Genomic DNA, 19073 nt, shown 5'->3' with positions numbered 1-19073 from the left:
GGTCCATATTTGACCTAATAAAGACAGTCATAAGTCAAAACAACCAGAATTAGGAAAAATGCTGCTGCTGCTGCTAAGTCGCTTCAGTCGTGTCCGACCCTGTGCGACCCCATAGACGGCAGCCCACCAAGCTCTCCCATCCCTGGGAATCTCCAGGCAAGAACACTGCAGTGGGTTGCCATTTCCTTTTCGAATGCATGAAAGTGAAAAGTGAAAGTGCAGTCACTCACTTGTGTGTGACTCTTCGAAACCCCATGGACTGCAGCCCAGCAGGCTCCTCTGTCCGGGATTTTCCAGGCAAGTGTACTGGTGTAGGGTCCCATTGCCTTGTCCGAAAATGCTGCTAGAAGGAATTTTTTTTTTTTCCCTCTCTCTCTCACAACTGTTGGCCATGACTGAGACAGCGGTGTACGTATAGACACTGGTTTGTCAAGAAAGCGATATTAATATAACCTGTGATAAAACTAAAAAAAAACCTGAAGAAAATGTCACCTATAACTCATACTATAAAATGGGAGTTACTTTAATATTTTTAGCATCATTCCTTCTTGGTGTTTTTCACCCCACTGGTCTAAACATGGTTAGTTTTTATTGTTGTTCAGTTGCTAAGTCAGGTCCAACTCTTTGCCACCCCATGAACTGCAGCACGCCAGGCTTCCCTGTCCTTCAGAGTCTCCCATAGTTTGCTCAAATTCACGTTCATTGAGTCGGTGATGCCATCCAACCATCTGACTCTCTGCCACCCGCTTCACCTTTTGCCTTCAGTCTTTTCCCAGCACACAGAGTCTTATCCGATTGTGCCTGATACCTGGATAGTATATTGGACGTCATCATTAAGAAACTCTTCCTGCTCCATCAGGGTCTGAGAAGTGCCTGGAATGGCATCCTTGTCCACAACAGGGTCAAGTGGTACCCGGTCAAGGTGATGGTTTGCTGAATGACCCCTTCACACTGGGTATGCCAGTCTAATGCGTATTTTAAGCACAAGTGTTGAAGCAAATTGTCATTCCTTGGAGTAAATGTACATGTTTCTTATAACGTTCTTATCTTTTCAGTCTTGTAGCTTTTTGCTTCATTCTTTGCCATGAGACTGCTGTGGTGGACGTTTGCAGGAGAACACCCTTTTCCCTTCTGCACCTTGATTTTATTAAGCGCTGCCACTAGAAGCGGAAGGCCAAGGTCAGCAGTCTGGCTGTATTTTGACTGGTAAGTCCTGATTCTGTACTGCTGGACTGTAACTGGAGAGCTTTGTAGAAATGACCCATGCAACGCACTCCCATAATCACTTCTGATCTATTGATTTAAGTAATTAACACTCTCCCTCCATTCGTTTGGGCTGACAGCTGTTTGATTACTCCTGAAGTTGGACCTGACTATTTTGTAAATCGAGAACTGTAAAATGACAGCCACTGACAAGTGGGAAAGTAAAATTATCTTCTGAAACGGTATAGGAATTGTGATCACTAAGGATCTACAGTACTCTTTTTTTTTTAATCTTTTTGAATAAAAGGTTAGTATAAAACATAACCCTTTCATTCAACTCCTCCACAGTCATTTTTTTAAATAAAGAATCAAGACATTCAGATTTCATTTGTTTGACTTAGTATGGATAGAAGGCTAGATTTCTAAGTAGAAAAAAAAAAACACACAGATAAATAAGAAGTCACCAAGGTTTACGGAACTGTAGTCAATATGCCGTGATAACGTATAATGGAAAATGATAAACATAGACACACGTGTGTATGTATAGTTGAATCACCTTGCTGTACACCTGTACATTGTACGTCAACTATACTTCAATAAAATATATATATATATATGAAGAAAAAATAGAAATTCAGACTTCAGAAGACTTAAAAATCATCATCAATCACACATTTCTAATGAAGTCATCAATGCAGATAATTGTCCACAGCAGTGCAGGTAGCGGAAAAAAAAAAAAGCATTCTGTCACACAGCACAATTATACTTCACCCTCTTTTTTTTTTTAGCACGTTTATATGGTACTTTTTTTTTCATTGAAGAAATTTTATTGGAGTACGCTTGATGTCCAATGTTGCATCAGTTTCAAGAGGCCAGCAAAGCGAATCAGCTATGCATATACATACGTCCACTCTTTTTCAGACTTCTCCCATGTCGGTCGCTACAGAGTCTTAGGTAGGATTCCCCATGCTGTACACTAGGTTGCTAATTAGTTACCCATTTTATTTAGAGTAGTGTGTGTATGTCAACTCCAGTCTCCGAATTTATTTCTCCCGCTATATCTTCAAAAAAAATGTCTTTATAAACAAAGACACGTATTTGTAAAAGAAACCTAGTAGTCAGCGCAGGAGCTATAAGAAAGTCAGGTTTTACCCCTGGGTCACAAAGATTCCCAGGCAAGAACGGCAACCCACTCCAGTACTCTTGCCTGGGAAATCCCATGGACAGAGGAGCCCAGGGGGCTACAGTCGATGGGGTCGCCAAAGAATCAGACATGACCTAGCAAGTAAACAGCACATATTAATAAAGAAAGATACATATTTTTAAAGAGAACTACATATTTTTAAAGAAAGACAGTGCTAGACTCTTTAAAAAATAATAATTCCTTTAAAATTCAGGTGGTTTTGATATACATAGTTCACATAGATATGGTGAAATTCTTAAACCAACAAGTGGACACAGGAGGAAATATAACAAGACCTTGAAGATTCAGATTACGATTGCCAACGTCCACCTGAACTTGCAAAAGTTATCCCAGGGCTGCACTTTTTTATATTGCTGTTCTCTATGTTTCATTTTTGAAGGAAGTGTCCCGAAGTTATTACACCACTTCCAGACCTCCTGCATCCAACCCCTGTTCATTTCTATTTCAAGACTCTCTTATCTGTCCAGCAACAAAGGACCAGAGGGAATCACCTTGAGTTAAGTTTGCAACAAAGACTTAAGTCTATAAGCATATGGCTGCAAACTGTGTTTATGATGAAACCTGCTGCTGCTGCTGCTGCTAAGTCGCTTCAGTCGTGTCCGACTCTGTGCGACCCCATGGACGGCAGCCCACCAGGCTCCCCCGTCCCTGGGATTCTCCAGGAAAGAATACTGGAGTGAGTTGCCATTTCCTTCTCCAATGCATGAAAGTGAAAAGTGAAAGGGAAGTCGCTCAAGTCGTGCCCGACTCTGTGCGACCCCATGGACGGCAGCCCACCAGGCTCCTCCATCCATGGGGTTTTCCAGGCAAGAGTACCGGAGTGGGATGCCACTCTGCAACCATCATCCACATACTAATTCCCTCTCACACTTCTTCTTCCAAGTTGAAAACTGAAGTTAATAACATTTAAAGTTGACCAAATAAACTCAGATAGGCAAACCCAGGGTGCAAGCATTTCTATAGAAGTTATTTTCCTCCAGTGATGAGAAGCAACGGCTATCGGTCACAAGTCTTAAGTGAAAAAAGAAAAAAATCTTGTTAACATTGCTAATAATACTAGTTGTTGTTTTTTGGTCTCTAAGCTGTGTCCGACTCATTGTGACCCCCTGGGCTGTAACGCACCACGGTCCTCTGTCCGTGGGATTCTCCAGGCAAGAATATTGGAGTGGGTATTCTTATGCCCTCCTCCAGGGGATCTTCCCGACCCAAAGCTGGGTTCCTGGTCTGGCAGGCAGATTCGTTACCACTGAGCCACCAGGGAAGCCTGTACTGCATGTTTAAAAGTTGCCAAGAGAGCAGATCTTAAAATTCTGATGAGAAGGAAAAATGGTTTTTAACTCAACAGTGATGAATGTTAATTGGACTTACGGTGGTGGTTGCTTTGCACTACATACGAAAGGTTGAATTCTTACCTTGTACAGTTGAAAGTGATCATTATTTTAAATGCACATTATTAAATATATATATTGCAAGTGCAACTGTTAGTCACTGAGTCATTTCCAATTCTTTGTGAGCCCATGGAAGCCAGGCTCCTCTGTCCATGGGACTTCTCAGGAAAGAATACTGAAGTGGGTTGCCTTTTCCTTCTCCAGGAAATACATATAATGGTGTATGTCAAATTATACCTCAAGTAGAAAAATTGGAAAGCAAGCCAGGTTAGAAGAGGATGCAGATACACATCATTTGGGTCATTTTCTCCTTTTTTAAAAATTAATTAATTTATGCAGCCGTGTGGTCTTCTCTGGAGACTCTGTTGGTATAGAGTCTGCCTGCAACACAAGGGACCTGGGTTCAATCCCTGGGTGGGGAAGATCCCCTGGAGAAGGGAATGACAACCCACTCCAGTATCCTTGCCTGGAGAATCCCAGGGACGGAGAAGCCTGGCAGGCTACAGTCCATGGGGTGGCAAAGAGTTGGACACGACTGAGTGACTAACACGTTTTCACTTCACTGGGTCTTAGTTACGGCATGCCGGATGCAGATCTGAAATCCTGGGCTTCCTGCACTGGCTGTGTGCCGTCTTAACCACTGCACCACCAGGGAAGTCGTTTGGGGCATTTTCTGTGGAGGTTTCAAGAGGCACCACGGTCCCGCCTGCATGTGTCTTGAATAAGAAAAGGTATATATACATGTCCCCATGCACGACTTCCCTGCTGGCTCAGATGGCAAAGCATGTGCCTACAGTGTGGGAGACCCGAGTTCAACCCCCTGGGTCGGGAAGATCCCCTGGAAGAGGAAATGGCCGCCCACTGCAGTATTCTTGCCTGGAGAATCCCATGGATGGAGGAGCCTGGTAAGGGCAGTCCACGGGGTCCCCAAAGAGTTGGACACGACTGAGAGACTTCACGTTCTTTCACTTTCACCCACCTGAAGCCCCCTGTAATCTCCTACCCCACCCCATCCCTCTAGATTAATCACAGAATACGGTGCTGTGAGTTCCCTGTGTCAGTTGGCAAATTCCTCCCTGCTGTCTGTTTGACATGTGGCCAAGTCTATGCCACAGAGGATGAGATGGCTGGGTGGCTTCCCCGACTTAACGGACATGAGTTTGAGCAAACTCTGGGAGTTGGTGATGGACAGGGAAGCCTGGTGTGCAGCGGTCCATAGGATCGATAAGAGTCACACACGACTTGCTGATGGAATAGCAACAGCAGCAACAAACCTGTAGGATCCCATGCTTCCACGCTATCCCACAGAGTATACCTGGGGCTAACTCACGCTGATGTATGGCAGGGGCCAACACAACATTGTAAAGCAATTTAAAAATAAAAAACTGCAAAAAACACCCCACCAAAATAGGTGTGACAGATTGGAATCAAAGGGTAGGACAGAAGGCCAACTGGAGAATTTCTTTGGAAAAATCACTGCTTTCCATTATTTTAATTGTATATTATATATATAAATAATTGGAGAAGGAAATGGCAACCCACTCCAGTATTCTTGCCTAGAGAATCCCATGGACAGAGGAGCCTGGTGGGCTGCAGTCCATAGGGCCGCACAGAGTCGGACACCACTGAACTGGGTTAGCAGCATGTATATAATAAAATGAAATTATATCAATATACAAAAAGAACTCTATGGAGTTCACAGAGAGGTTCAGCTCTTGGTCCCAGGGGTCCCCTGCCCAGCGTTGGGGACGCTCTTCTTACCTTCTGAATAGTGAGACAAGGTCAAGAGGCTGACGCAGGAGGCGCCCGCACCTGAGCCGAAGATGGTGACTCTCTTGGGGTCCCCACCGAAGGCCCCGACGTTCTCCTCGATCCAGCGCAAGGCTTGGATCTGATCCAGGAGCCCGTAGTTGCCTTTGGCCGCCTGATCGCCGGTGCTCAGAAAGCCTGCAGAGGAAGACAGGAGATTTGGGGGTCGTCACGTACAGAGTACACAGCCGCAGCGTCGCTGCTACTTGGAAAGGTATTTCATGGGGCACCTTGTTCCTTGTCTGCTTCTGCTCCCTGGACACAGAAGCAATAGAATAGCACCTTTTCATGGCAGAAAGGGTTATATGATATAAACAACAGTTATGATGTTTTTTCTTTCTTTTGAAAAGAAAGCGAAAGTCGCTCAGTCGTGTCCGACTCTTTGCAACCCCTTGGACTACACAGTCCGTGGAATTCTCCAGGCCAGAATACTTCAGTGGGTAGCCTATCCCTTCCCCAGTAGATCTTCCCGACCCAGGGATCGAACCCAGGTCTCCTGCACTGCAGGTGGATTCTTTACCAGCTGAGCCACCAGGGAAGCCCAAGAATACTGGAGTGGGTAGCCATTCCTTTCTTCTCCGGGGGATCTTCCTAACTCAGGGATTGAACCCAGGTCGGATTCTTTACCAGCTGAGCCATAAGGAAAACCCAAGAATGGGTAGCCTATCCCTTCTCCAGCGGATCTTCCCGACCCAGGAATCGAACCGGAGTCTCTAGCATTGCAGGCGGATTCTTTACCAACTGAGCTATCAGGGAAGCCCTGTTTCTTTTGACAGTATAAGGAAATGTCACACTGGGGCTTTGTATGAGGCAAAGTGAATCTGAAATATTCACAATACACGACAGTATCAGAATCCTATACATTTTATAGGCTAGCGGTAAAGAGTCCACCAGCAATGCAAGAGATGCTGATACAATCCCTAGGTTACGAAGACTTCCTGGAAAAGGAAATAGTAACCCATGCCAGTATTCTTGCCGGGGAAATCCCAAGGACAGAGGAGCCTGGAGGGCTACGGTCCCTGAAGTTACAAAGATTCAGACACGACTTAGCGATTAAACATTCATTTTACTAGATTCACCTGTGTGTATCTAGGTTTTCCTTGAAAAAAAAACAAAAACAAAAACAAACAAACAAACAAAACTTCAGGAAAAAGAAAAACAAACTAATTTTTCAGGGCAAAAATTCTGTGTGTTATCAGTGTATAAGATTGTGTGCGCTGTTATAACAACAGTATAGGTTACCTTTCGCCCACTGACTTCCTCATTCACACTTTATTTAACTCCATTCAACTCACAAATTTCAAAGGAAATTAGAACCATCAGGACATGCCACTTTTAAATAGTTTGGAATGCATCTATCTCTCTTTTTCTATATTAAAAAAGATATTACAGTTACATGCAGAAACTTAACAATTTTTTTAATCTCGGCCAAAAGGAAATGCATATTCAAATCTCCCCAACTGTCCCCCCAAAATAGCACGGACTGCGATACTTTCTTTTAAAAACTAGGAGGATTTTAGTTTTTAGTTTCAATTTTAAAAAGTGTAAGCTAAGGAATCAAACCCTAAATGCCACCTTAAAAGCTGCAAAGAAGACCATCTGGGCATTCATTGTGGCAAAGTGATTATTTTTTTGATTTTTGAGATCACATGCCCTTTCGAGTTCACACTGCAGAAATATCTTGACCTGGAGCCTCTGCTTTCCTCTGATGCTTGAAGTCTTCCTGTGGGACAGACAGATGCTCTCTTGCTCAGATTTAAAACTATGAATATTTTATGAAGCATCTGCCGAGCTTAAATACTAGCACAAACTTTAATCCAACTTTACATGCAAATCTGTCTTGAGTAAGCCTTCTGGGGGGAAGAAAAGAGTCATAAAAAGTTTTTCTCCACCCTAGTTCCCACCCTTACATGACCCTACACAAAATATCAATACATTTCCTCTGTGTGGTTGCTGTTCATTTACTAAATTGTGTCCGACTCTTTGCGACCCCATGGACTGTAGCACCCCAGGCTTCCCTGTCCTTCACTATCTTCCAGAGTTTGCTCAAGTTCATGTCCATCGAGTCGGTGATGCCATCCAACCATCTCACCCTCTGTCACCCCCTTCCCCTCCTGTCCTCAATCTTTCCCACCATCAGGGTCTTTTCCAATGAGTTAGTGCTTCACATCAGGTGGCCAAAGTATTGGAGCTTCAGCTTCAGCATCAGTCCTTCCAATGAATATTCAGGGTTGCTTTCCTTTAGGGATTGACTGGTTTGATCTCCTTGCTAACCAAGGACTCTCAAGGGTCTTTTCCCACTCTGCAGTTCAAAAGCATCAATTCTTTGGCGCTCAGCCTTCTTTATGGTCCAACTCTTCACGTCTGTATATGGCTACTGGAAAAAACATAGCTTTGACTGCATGGACCTTTGTTGGCAAAGTGATATCTCTGCTTTTTAATACACTGGTGAAGTTTGTCATAGCCTTCCTTCTTAGCAAGCATCTTCTAATGCCGTGGCTGCAGTCACCATCCCCAGTGATTTTAGACCCAAGAAGAGCAAGTCTGGCACTGTTTCCGCTTTTCCCCCTTTATTTTCCTCTTAATTGCAAGGGTTTTGACAGTCACATATTTCAGGGACTGCTTATTAAATAAGCATGGCCAGCAAGCACAGTGTTTACATGAAGACAAGCTATTTGGGACTGAAAATAACAGAAATGAGAACCAACGCCTTCAAAGACATCCTTAAGAAAACCTGGAGGGCTTCCCAGGAGGTTCAGTGGTTAAGAGTTCACCTGACAAGCGGGAGACATGGGTTTGATCCCTGGGTCTGAAGATCCCATGGAGAAGGGAATGGCAACCCAACCCACTCCAGGGAAATTCTTATCAGGGAAATCCCCTGGACAGAGGAGCCTGGCATCTATGGGGTCCCAAAGAGTCAGACATGACTGATCAACTGAGCACAGAAGCAAAGCTGGCAGAAACCCAAGAAACCCTCAGAGTATGGTGGAGAAGACTCTTGAGAGTCCCTTGAACTGCAAGGAGGTCCAACTAGTCCATTCTAAAGGAGATCAGCCCTGGGTGTTCTTTGGAAGGAATGATGCTAAAGCTGAAGCTCCAGTACTTTGGCCACCTCATACGAAGAGTTGACTCAGTGGAAAAGACTCTGATGCTGGGAGGGATTTGGGGGCAGGAGGAGAAGGGGACGACAAAGGATGAGATGGCTGGATGGCATCACTGACTCGATAGCCGTGAATTTGAGTGAACTCCGGGAGTTGGTGATGGACAGGGAGGCCTGGCGTGCTGCGATTCACAGAGTCACAAAGAGTTGGACACGACTCAACGACTGAACTGAAACTGAACCAGCTTCTCAAAACCTAAAACAAAACCGTGAAGGATGAGATCTTTCACTAACTGAGGAATGAGGTTAGCTTTCCATAGTTTCAGTTCCATAGTCTGCCTGAGTACTTATGAGCCATGGCGTGTGTGAACCAGGAGGGGATTGGGAATGAATGGTCTGGTTCAAATAAAAGCCGCAAGAATGTGTTCTTCTTTTTTTTTTTTTTCCCTTGGCCATTGTTGCTCTGAAATTGCAATCATCTGGACTCCCAACCTCCTTGCCTGAGTACATACAAGGATGCCAACTGCCAGGATGCACATTTAGGGAATGAGGCACAAATCCACTCCCCTCGAGAGTTCATGGGGGTGGCTTTGAGTTGAGCGAGAGGATGGGAGTGTTCAGACATTACCAGGCGCTCCCTTATGTAATTGGCAATTACTAATTAGTCTTTCCTGCCCGAGAATGTCCTGGAATACCCTCTCCCTACACAGGGCATTTCACATGCCTTCTCATAAAATGAGTCCCACTTTGCTCAGGTGGGTGCGGGGGAAGCCTCTTTCAGCTGGCTTTATGGATGAAACCGGTTGATAATGATGGTTTGGGTACCGGATAATAACCATAAAGAGAGAGCCTCTCTCCCTCCATTCAGCTAAGAGGTGATTCCTTCCTAAAGGCTCCAGGAATTTTCTGGCAGAATTGTCCTGGTTTTAACCCATCCTTCCTCCATCCACCTCTCTCCTATGCTTTGCTCTCAGGGAAGGACCTCCTCAGTTATTTTCTGGCTATAAGCCTGACAATCTGCAATGGATGGTAAACCACGAGTCTTTAGGAAATCAGAGACCCTCGGTTCACAGTGAAACATGACCATCTCTCCTGCAGAACGTGGCTGTCCAATAACCTCTGCGATAGGAGGGACCATTAACATTCTGCACCCTGGCAAATCCTACTTTTAAAAGCATCCCATGGAAAGGTTTGACGCTGGCGATTCTAACCTCCTTCCAAAAGGTCTGCAGGAAGCAGCTTTCCATGCGTCTCTGAACCCCAGCAAAGGTACCCAGGAGTGTTTTGAAGCTGGTGTTTCCATAGCATCTGACATGGAATTTTCATTTACTGTTACAACCAGGGATGGCTTTTTTCATTCTTTATTCACCTTTTATTTTGTACTGGAGTACAACCAATTAAAAGCATTATGATAGTTTCAGGTGGACAGCAAAGAGATTCAGCCATACATAGAGATGTATCCGTTCTGCCCCAAACTCCCCTCCCAGCCAGGCTGCCACATGACATTGAGCAGAGTCCCCTGTGCTGTCCAGCAGGTCCTTGCTGGTTCTCCATGTTACATACAGCAGTGTGTCCATGTCCATCCCAGACTCCCTGACTATCCCTTCCCCCATCCTTCCCCCTGGGAACCATAAGGTTATTACAGAGTATTGAGCAGAGACCCCTGTGCTGTCCAGCAGGTCCTTGCTGGTTCTCCATGTTAAACACAGCAGTGTGTCCATGTCCATCCCAAGCTCCCTGAGTATCCCTTCCCCCATCCATTCCCCCTGGGAACCATAGGTTATTACAGAGTATTGAGCAGAGTCCCCTGTGCTGTCCAGCAGGTCCTTGCTGGTTCTCCATGTTACATACAGCAGTGTGTCCATGTCCATCCCAGACTCCCTGACTATCCCTTCCCCCATCCTTCCCCCTGGGAACCATAAGGTTATTACAGAGTATTGAGCAGAGACCCCTGTGCTGTCCAGCAGGTCCTTGCTGGTTCTCCATGTTAAACACAGCAGTGTGTCCATGTCCATCCCAAGCTCCCTGAGTATCCCTTCCCCCATCCATTCCCCCTGGGAACCATAGGTTATTACAGAGTATTGAGCAGAGTCCCCTGTGCTGTCCAGCAGGTCCTTGCTGGTTCTCCATGTTAAACACAGCAGTGTGTCCATGTCCATCCCAGACTCCCTGGCTATCCCTTCCCCCATTTTGTTCTTTTTAGTGCTTCTGAGTTCCCGCGGCAGGACCGGAATTAATGCAAGTGATTTTGTATTCCCTGTGAAAGCATACTGCTTTCCTCGTCTAAGCGTCAAAATACACTGTTTGATGGATTCTCCTGGTGGTCCAGTTGCTACAACTTTGGCTTCCCTGGTGGCTCAGACGGTACAGCGTCTGTCTGCAATGCGGGAGACCCGGATTCAATCCCTGGGTCCAGAAGATCCCCTGGAGGAGGAAATGGCCATCCACTCCAGCACTCTTGACTGGAAAATCCCATGGACGGAGAAGCCTGGTGGGCTACAGTCCATGGGGTCGCAAAGAGTCAGACACGACTGAGCGACTTCACTTTCACTTTCACCTTTCAAAGCAGGGGGCGGGGAGTGCAGGTTCGATCCCTGGGCAGGGAGGTAAGATCCCACCAGTCTTGTGCTAAAAAGGGAAAACATAAAGCAGAAGGAACACTGTTTCACAAATCGAAGACAGCCTTTAGAAATGTTTCACATCAAAAATTCTAGAAACAGAGCAAAACAAATTGCAGTGCTTGATATAATCCAGACAGAGCATGGGCGGCAGTTTCCTGGCGTGCGATTGTCTGAGCAACAGGACAGCAGCTTGTCAACCGGGGAACAATCACACACTTTGCCAAAGATCGGAGGGTCCGAAGGGGTCAGGTTCCCACATAAGCTCGCAACTTCCCTAACGTGCTAGAGATGAATTCACAGAAGCCAGTCCCTCGACTGGCCAAACCCGGTGATTTTAAACAAATGGCTCCTTTTCACGGACACACACTCCTGGCTCCGAATCCTCCAAGCATCTCAGCTGATGAAACGTTGGTTTTTGAGATTTACTGTCTCTGAAGTGAAGCTTGTAAATCAGTAAGCCGCCCCCCCTCCCACCACCACCACCGTTAAGTGAACAAGGAGAGAGACGCATAAAAGAAGTCACTTGAATTTGGACAGATTAGGGACTAGATTCAGAGAAGGCAATGGCACCCCACTCCAGTACTCGTGCCTGGAAAATCCCATGGATGGAGGAGCCTGGTAAGCTGCAGTCCGTAGGGTCACAAAGAATGGGACATGACTGAAGCGACTTAGCAGCAGCAGGGACTAGACTGATACTGAGTTTCATTCAAAGCACTGGAAGGAATAAAACACACACACACACACACACACACACACACACACACGAGATGTGCTAAGTGGCTGGGTGCTTATTTTAAAATGTGATTCATGGAAAAGATGCTTAGAAAACCTAGATCCCATCTCTCATTGCAGTGAATGAAATGAGTATTATGTGCACTGTATTTGGTCTAAATATTGCTCTGGAACAGAAAGTTGAGGGTTGTAGGATGGCTAACCAGGATCTAAAATGTTCCTCATTCAACTGAACTGCAAGAGCTTAAGAGATTGGTTCCAGAACACGCAGCTTTCTGTCCACTTTCAGTTGGCCGTAAGAAGCCCAGTGGGGTCAGATGTATCAATAACTACACTTCAGTTGTTTGCAACATGACTTTAATGCCACAGATGATGTCATCTCTTGAGAAATAATTCATTGCCTAAGCACGAAAGATTGAGGGCGGGCGGAGAAGGGGACGACAGAGGATGAGATGGTTGGATGGCATCATTGACTCAATGGACATGAGTTTGAGCAATTTCTGGGAGATAGTGAAGGACAGGGAAGCCTGGCGTGCTGCAGTCCACGGGGTCACAAAGACTCAGACACGACGGAGCAACTGAGCAACAGCAAGCACAGTAGGCATTTTTTTTTTTTTAAATGATCATTAAACAGAAGATGACAACTACATGGACATAGAAGAAAAGCATTTACATTTTCAAGGTGCTTGCATTTGAGAGAGAATTTTGTATTTGTGCACACAATATTTAATTCAACGGGCTAAAAGCAAAAAGGAAATGTGTAAATGAAAACATTTCAATGAGAAAAGTCACACAATTTACTTCAGGTCACGTAAACTAGCTGGAACAGAAACCTGTGTAACGAGAATCAGAGCTAAGGTAGAAATACGAAGCAGGACAATAAATGCCCGTTTTTGTTCTTTGATGCTTACAGAAAATCATTGCCTGGGTGTGTTTGTTACGAGGTAAAACTGAAGTTTTCTTCTTTAAAAAAAAAATATTTCTTTATTTGTCCATGTGGGGTCTTAGTCGAGGCATGGGGAAACTCGGTCCCTGACCAGGGGTTGAACCTGGCCAGGGAGCATGAGATCTTAGCCATGGGACCATCAGGGAAGTCCCTGAATTTTTATTATTGGATTCATGTATGATTCAACGAAAGTGCACAGGTTCTAGAGAATGGGATAAAACTGGAAAAACATTTAAATTCTGCGGGCGGGATAGGCAAAGCTATTTGGATTGCGTCTGATTTTAGTTTGCATTTTGCTTAAAAATGGCCCAAGTCGTAACTAGTGCTACTTTTATGATATTCCATTGCCATCTCAATATTGCACAGAGTCACAGCAATTTCCAGTGTCGGGAGAATAAATCTAAGGGAGTGATGACGGACACATGATTTCTACAGCACGTGTTTCAGAACTTGGGGCCCATGACAGTATCAGTGGGATCCCTTGAACCATTTTTATAAAGCATATTCTATCCCTGACTGTGGAGAAGGCAATGGCACCCCACTGAGTCCTCTTGCCTGGAAAATCCCATGGACGGAGGAGCCTGGTAGGCTGCAGTCCATGGGGTCGCCAAGAGTCAGACACGACTGAGCGACTTCACTTTCACTTTCACGCATTGGAGAAGGAAATGGCAACCCACTCCAGTGTTCTTGCCTGGAGAATCCCAGGGACGGGGGAGCCTGGTGGACTGCCGTCTATGGGGTCGCACAGAGTCGGACACGACTGAAGCGACTTAGCAGCAGCATCCCTGACTGACAATTTACACTGAGCCTGCACAGACGTCTTGGAGTATTTTAGCTGAAAATATATGGTTTCACAAAACTAACACTCATTTAATTTTGGAAACAAGATACAAAACGATAAAACTCTTATTTGTTATACAACACTGATCAAAAGGTGAAAATCATTGATAAACATATTTCATGATGATGAGAATTTGGCAGCAGCCAGTCTGGAGCCAAATCCCTTTTGAGCCAACAAGATTTTTTTGTTTCTTAAATTAAAACCTCATCCTTGAATATTTTCCAGATTTGTTGATAAGAAGTCTGAGCACCAAAAAACAGATGCTTTTGAAATGTGGTGCTGGAGAACACTCTTGAGAGTCCCTTGGGGAACAAGGCGGTCAGACCAATCAATCCTAAAGGAAATCAACCGTGAATATTCTTTAGAAGGACTGATGCTAAAGCTGAAGCTCCAATCCTTTGGCCACCTGATGTGAAGAACTGACTCACTGGAAGAGACCCTGATGCTGGGAAAGATTGAACGCGGGAGGAGAAGGGGATGACAAAGAATGAGATGGTTGGATGGCATCACCAACTCTACGGACATGACTTTGTGGAAACTCCAGGAGAGAGGGCAGGACAGGGAAGCCTGGCGTGCTACAGTCCATGGGGTCGCAAAGAGTCAGACATGATTTAGTGACTAAACAACAAGAAACTCAGCTGGCTGTCATATCGTTTTGATCTGATCTCTTGAATAGCTCATACACTTCATCACTCCTCAATGGTGCATCGCGGTGTCCAAGAGGTCTGATTCACTCACTCAACCTTGCTGCTTCCAATCCATCTCTACACCATCAGTATAATCACGGCGCTCCCCAAAGCATACAAAAGGACAAAACAGACGAAACTCAAACCTTGAAGCCCTCTGACTCAGCAGTTCTGTTTCCACAAATGCTTTCTATAAAAATCTCTATTGGTACAGAAATAGCCATGCGAGGGTTTGCAATGCGCTACTGCTCAAAATTTTTAAAATATATATGTTATTTTTGGGGGCCAAGCCTCATGGCATGTGGGATCTTAGTTCCTTGAGCAGGGATTGAACCTGAGTCCCCTGCGTCGGAAGCACAGAGTCTTAACCACTGATTGACCAAGAATATACCTACCGATTATAATTTTGAATGTAAGATGTGTGGACAGCATCAGCAAATTAACTGGCATAAATTTGAGCATACCTGGGAGACAGTGGAGGACAGGGAAGCCAGGCAGGCTGCAGTTCACAGGGTCGCGAACAGTTGATCACAGATTAGCAACTGAACAACAATCAGACATCAATGACAGTAATCTCAAAATCCATGAAAGATTTGCTGCATGAATTCTGCTGGCTGAATCCATGACACAGGAGGCTGTATACATATATAAAATTATACAGAGTATTTCTATGTGTAAACACAGAATCACGTCTAAGATGTCTTCAGAGAAAACGGAATACTTTGTCTTACAGATCCCGTTTTTATGACCATAAAAAGAAGGGTGTGTGAAATATAAACTCTGCAAGGAAATCAAATAGTTCATAGTGCTTGTCCCTAGGAAGGGACTTCCCTAGTGGCTCTGATGGTTAAAAATGTGCCTGCAATGCGGGAGACCCAGGTTCAATCCCTCCATCGGGAAGACTCCCCTGGAGGAGGGCATGGCAACCCACTCCACTATCCTTGCCTGGAGAATCCCATGGACAGAGGAGCCTGGTGGGCTACAGTCCATGGGGTTGCAAAGAGTCAGACACGACTGAGTGACTAATATTAAGAAGGTGGCTATAAGTGATTTTCACACTTAATTTTAAATAACTGGTTTTTCTTCCCATGTGTAACTGCTTTTTCACCCATTGTACACCAACATACACACGTATACACACAACACAGCAAGCTTGTGTGAAAGTCAAGTGTATTAGTGGGATGTCCAGGGCCATCCACTGTGGTCCATCTCCACATCACTGCCCATGCTTGACACATGACCTCTAGCCAACAAATCTACCACATTCCACTTGACTGTCCTCTGGGATACACCTTGCATCTCCATCTCTCTTTGTACACAGTCATCTTTGTACACGCTCTATCTCTTCCTGGAGGTGAAACCGTAAGTCACTCAGTCTTGTCCAACACTTTGTGACCCGATGGTCTATACAGTCCATGGAATGAATTCTCCAGGCAAGAATACTGAAGTGGGTAGCCATTCCCTTCTCCAGGGGATCTTCCCAACCCAGGGATCTGACCCAGGTCTCCTGCATTGCAGGTGGATTCTTTACCAGCGGAGCCACCAGGAAACCCACTGGTGTGGGTAGCCTACCCCTTCTCCAGGGGACCTTCCTGACCCAGGAATCAAACCGGGGTCTCCTGCATTGCAGGTGGATGCTTTACCAGCTGAGCTACCTGGGACCTGGGAAACCCATCTCTTCCTAGGACGCCCTTTATATGACTGCCAGCATCCTGTAAGGTCCCTTCCTCCGGTACATACAGCCTCACTTCAAACCTTACTATCATATCATGGAGCACAGCGCCACCCGGAGACTGACTCCATAACCTCTGTGGTCCATCCCTTTATGCAGGAATCAACCACAGACATTTAATCTCTTATCCACCACCACCGCGAGTCCCTTCTCAAGTTCCTCCTCATGGTCTTAGTTCTTTCAAGTCAGTAAACTGCATTGAGTGAGTTACGGTGATAGAACCGAGCACTTTTTATGACGGGTATCTGCTCCCAGGTCAGGAGCATGTTAATACTTTGTACTGGAGTCACGCAGTAGGGGGCTTTCCAGATGGCGCTAATGGTAAAGATTCCACCTGCCAATGCAGGAGATTTGGGTTCGACCCCTGGGTTGGGAAGACCCCGTGGAGGAGGAAATGGCGACCCACTCCAGTATCCTTGCCTGGAGAATCCAACGGACAGAGGAGCCTGGCGGGCTGCAGTCCATGGGGTCGCAAAGAGACACAGCTGCACAAAGGTCTGCCAACAGGCACACATACACACACACAGAGGCAGTCAGCTTTGGCTTTGAATGTGCAGGAAAGCCTCGCATTTCTCAGCTGTAAAGTTGAGAAGGTACATCTCAGTTTGAACAGCACAGCTTGAGAAACTAACTGGATGATGTGCTTTTGAAAGCATTGTGCTTCTTGGAGAGCTCGTATACATTTTACACTTTAACGTTCTTCATGACACTACAAATTGTATTTAAGACATGAAGATGATTTACATAAAACTCTACGCTACAAATGTGATGTCACAGATCCTGCCATTTATTTCTGTTTCACCCACAGAGAGCAAGTAAGGAGAAGTGTCCATTGATAAGTGAAAGAATGCCGTAGGGAAAGTAGATAACTGGTCTACCTAGACTCTCTCTGGATTATATAGATAATAGTATTCACGATAGCCATGTATGCAAACAGCTTACATGCCCATCCACAAATGAATGTATAAAGAAGATGTTGTATATTATGGTAAAGCAAATATCTTACAATAAAAACTTTAAAAAGATGATGATGCAGTGAGTTCACACACACACACACACACACACACACACACACAGAGAGGAATATTACGCAACCACGTAAAAGGAATGAAATCATGCCATTTATAGCAACATTGATGAACCTAAAGATTTTCATACCAAGTGAAGTAAGTCAAACAGAGGAAGACAAATATCCTCTGATATCACATGTGAAATCCGAAATATGACACCAGTGAAACAGAAAGTGACTCCCAGGCAGAGAACAGTCTTGCGGCTGTTATGGGGGACAGGGTGGAGCGAGGGGTCGGGTGGGAGTTTGGGATTCCTAGATGCAAATTATTATACACAGGATGGACGAGCAAGACCCTACCCCAGACCACAGAGAACAGTGGTCTGTTCAATATCCTCTGAGACACCATCGTGGAAAAGAGCATGTATGTATAACTGAATCACACTGCTGTACAGCAGAAACTAAAACAACATTGTATATCAACTGCTGCTGCTGCTGCTGCTAAGTCGCTTTAGTCGTGTCGACTCTGTGCGACCCCATAGACGGCAGCCCGCCAGGCTCCCCCATCCCTGAGATTCTCCAGGCAAGAATACTGCAGTGGGTTGCCATTTCCTTCTCCAATGCATGAAAGTAAAAAGTGAAAGTGAAGTCGCTCAGTCGTGTCCAACTCTTTGTGACCCCATAGATGGCAGCCCACCAGGCTCCCCTGTCCCTGGGATTCTCCAGGCAAGAATGCTGGAGTGGGTTTCCATTTCCTCCTCCAATGCATGAAAGTGAAAAGTGAAAGTGAAGTCGCTCAGCCATGTCCAACTCTTCGTGACCCCATGGACTGCAGCCCACCAGGCCCCTCTGTCCCTGGGATTCTCCAGGCAAGAGTACTGGAGTGGGGGTGCCATTGCCTTCTCCTGTAAATCAACTACACTTCAATAGAAAGAAAGATTATGCAGACGATAAAGAACGCCTATATGCTCTGACTGCAAATGTTGTTGGTGAATAACTCTGCGTGAAGGTGATGAACATTTATCTGTTCAGTCTGTGTATTCAGTGCCTGTCTGTTATTTATCTAGTGTTTATTGGGTACTCAGAGGCTAAAGAGAAACGCAAGGCAAAAATATATCATAGCTGCAATCATGCTGGGAAAATGATGGAGGCCCTTACTCAACCGAATTTCTGATATACATGCAATGACCCAACTAACGTGATAAAAGCTGAGGGAAAATGATATAAGGGTGGGTTTTGACAGATATTTTGAAACTTACAGCTTTCTTTCATTTGTGAGCTACAATTCATTTTTAACACAAATATTTTAAAACTTATTAGGAAAGTCATATTTTTGTGCCATCACAGTATGTTTATGAAACATGCATGAAATATGTGTGTGTGTGTGTGCGTGTGCAAGCGTGTGTGTCTGACTGCATGCTTCATTGCTGTGTGTGACTTTTTGTGTCTCAATGGACTGTAGCCCACCATGCTTCTCTGTCTATAGGATTTCAGAAGCAAGCAAACTGGAGTGGGCTGTCATTTCCTCCTTCAGGGGATCTTTCAGTCCCAGAGGATCAAAGCCCCCGATTCCTGCACTGACAGTTGGGTTCTTTACCACTAAGCCCCCAGGGAAGCCCATACCGATTTTGTGTTTATATGGTATTAATGGCAATACAAATTGTATTTAAGAAATCAAGATGATTTACATAACTCAATGTTACAAATGTGAAACGTAATTCTGATAGTTTCTCACAAAGTGCACAAATTCCAAATATGCTGATCTGCTTAGACACACTGAGTCAAAGTTGCTCAGTCGTGTC

The 19073-nt window shown here is 45.1% G+C and overlaps 1 protein-coding gene across 2 annotated transcripts in view; it reads right to left on the bottom strand.

Annotated features, from left to right (window-relative positions):
- NLGN4X (neuroligin 4, X-linked) overlaps positions 1-19073 on the bottom strand; it is a 396345-nt gene that overhangs the window by 18899 nt on the left and 358373 nt on the right. For both annotated transcript variants that reach the window (XM_018044013.1, XM_018044014.1), the window contains one exon: positions 5557-5742. In XM_018044013.1, the coding sequence (XP_017899502.1) occupies positions 5557-5742 (186 nt within the window). The remainder of the gene's footprint in view (positions 1-5556; positions 5743-19073) is intronic.

The sequence above is a fragment of the Capra hircus genome, assembly GCF_001704415.2.
Source record: "Capra hircus breed San Clemente chromosome X unlocalized genomic scaffold, ASM170441v1, whole genome shotgun sequence".
Taxonomy (NCBI): domain Eukaryota; kingdom Metazoa; phylum Chordata; class Mammalia; order Artiodactyla; family Bovidae; genus Capra; species Capra hircus.
The sequence above is the reverse complement of the archived record's forward strand: the minus strand, read 5'-3'. Positions and strand labels throughout refer to the sequence as shown.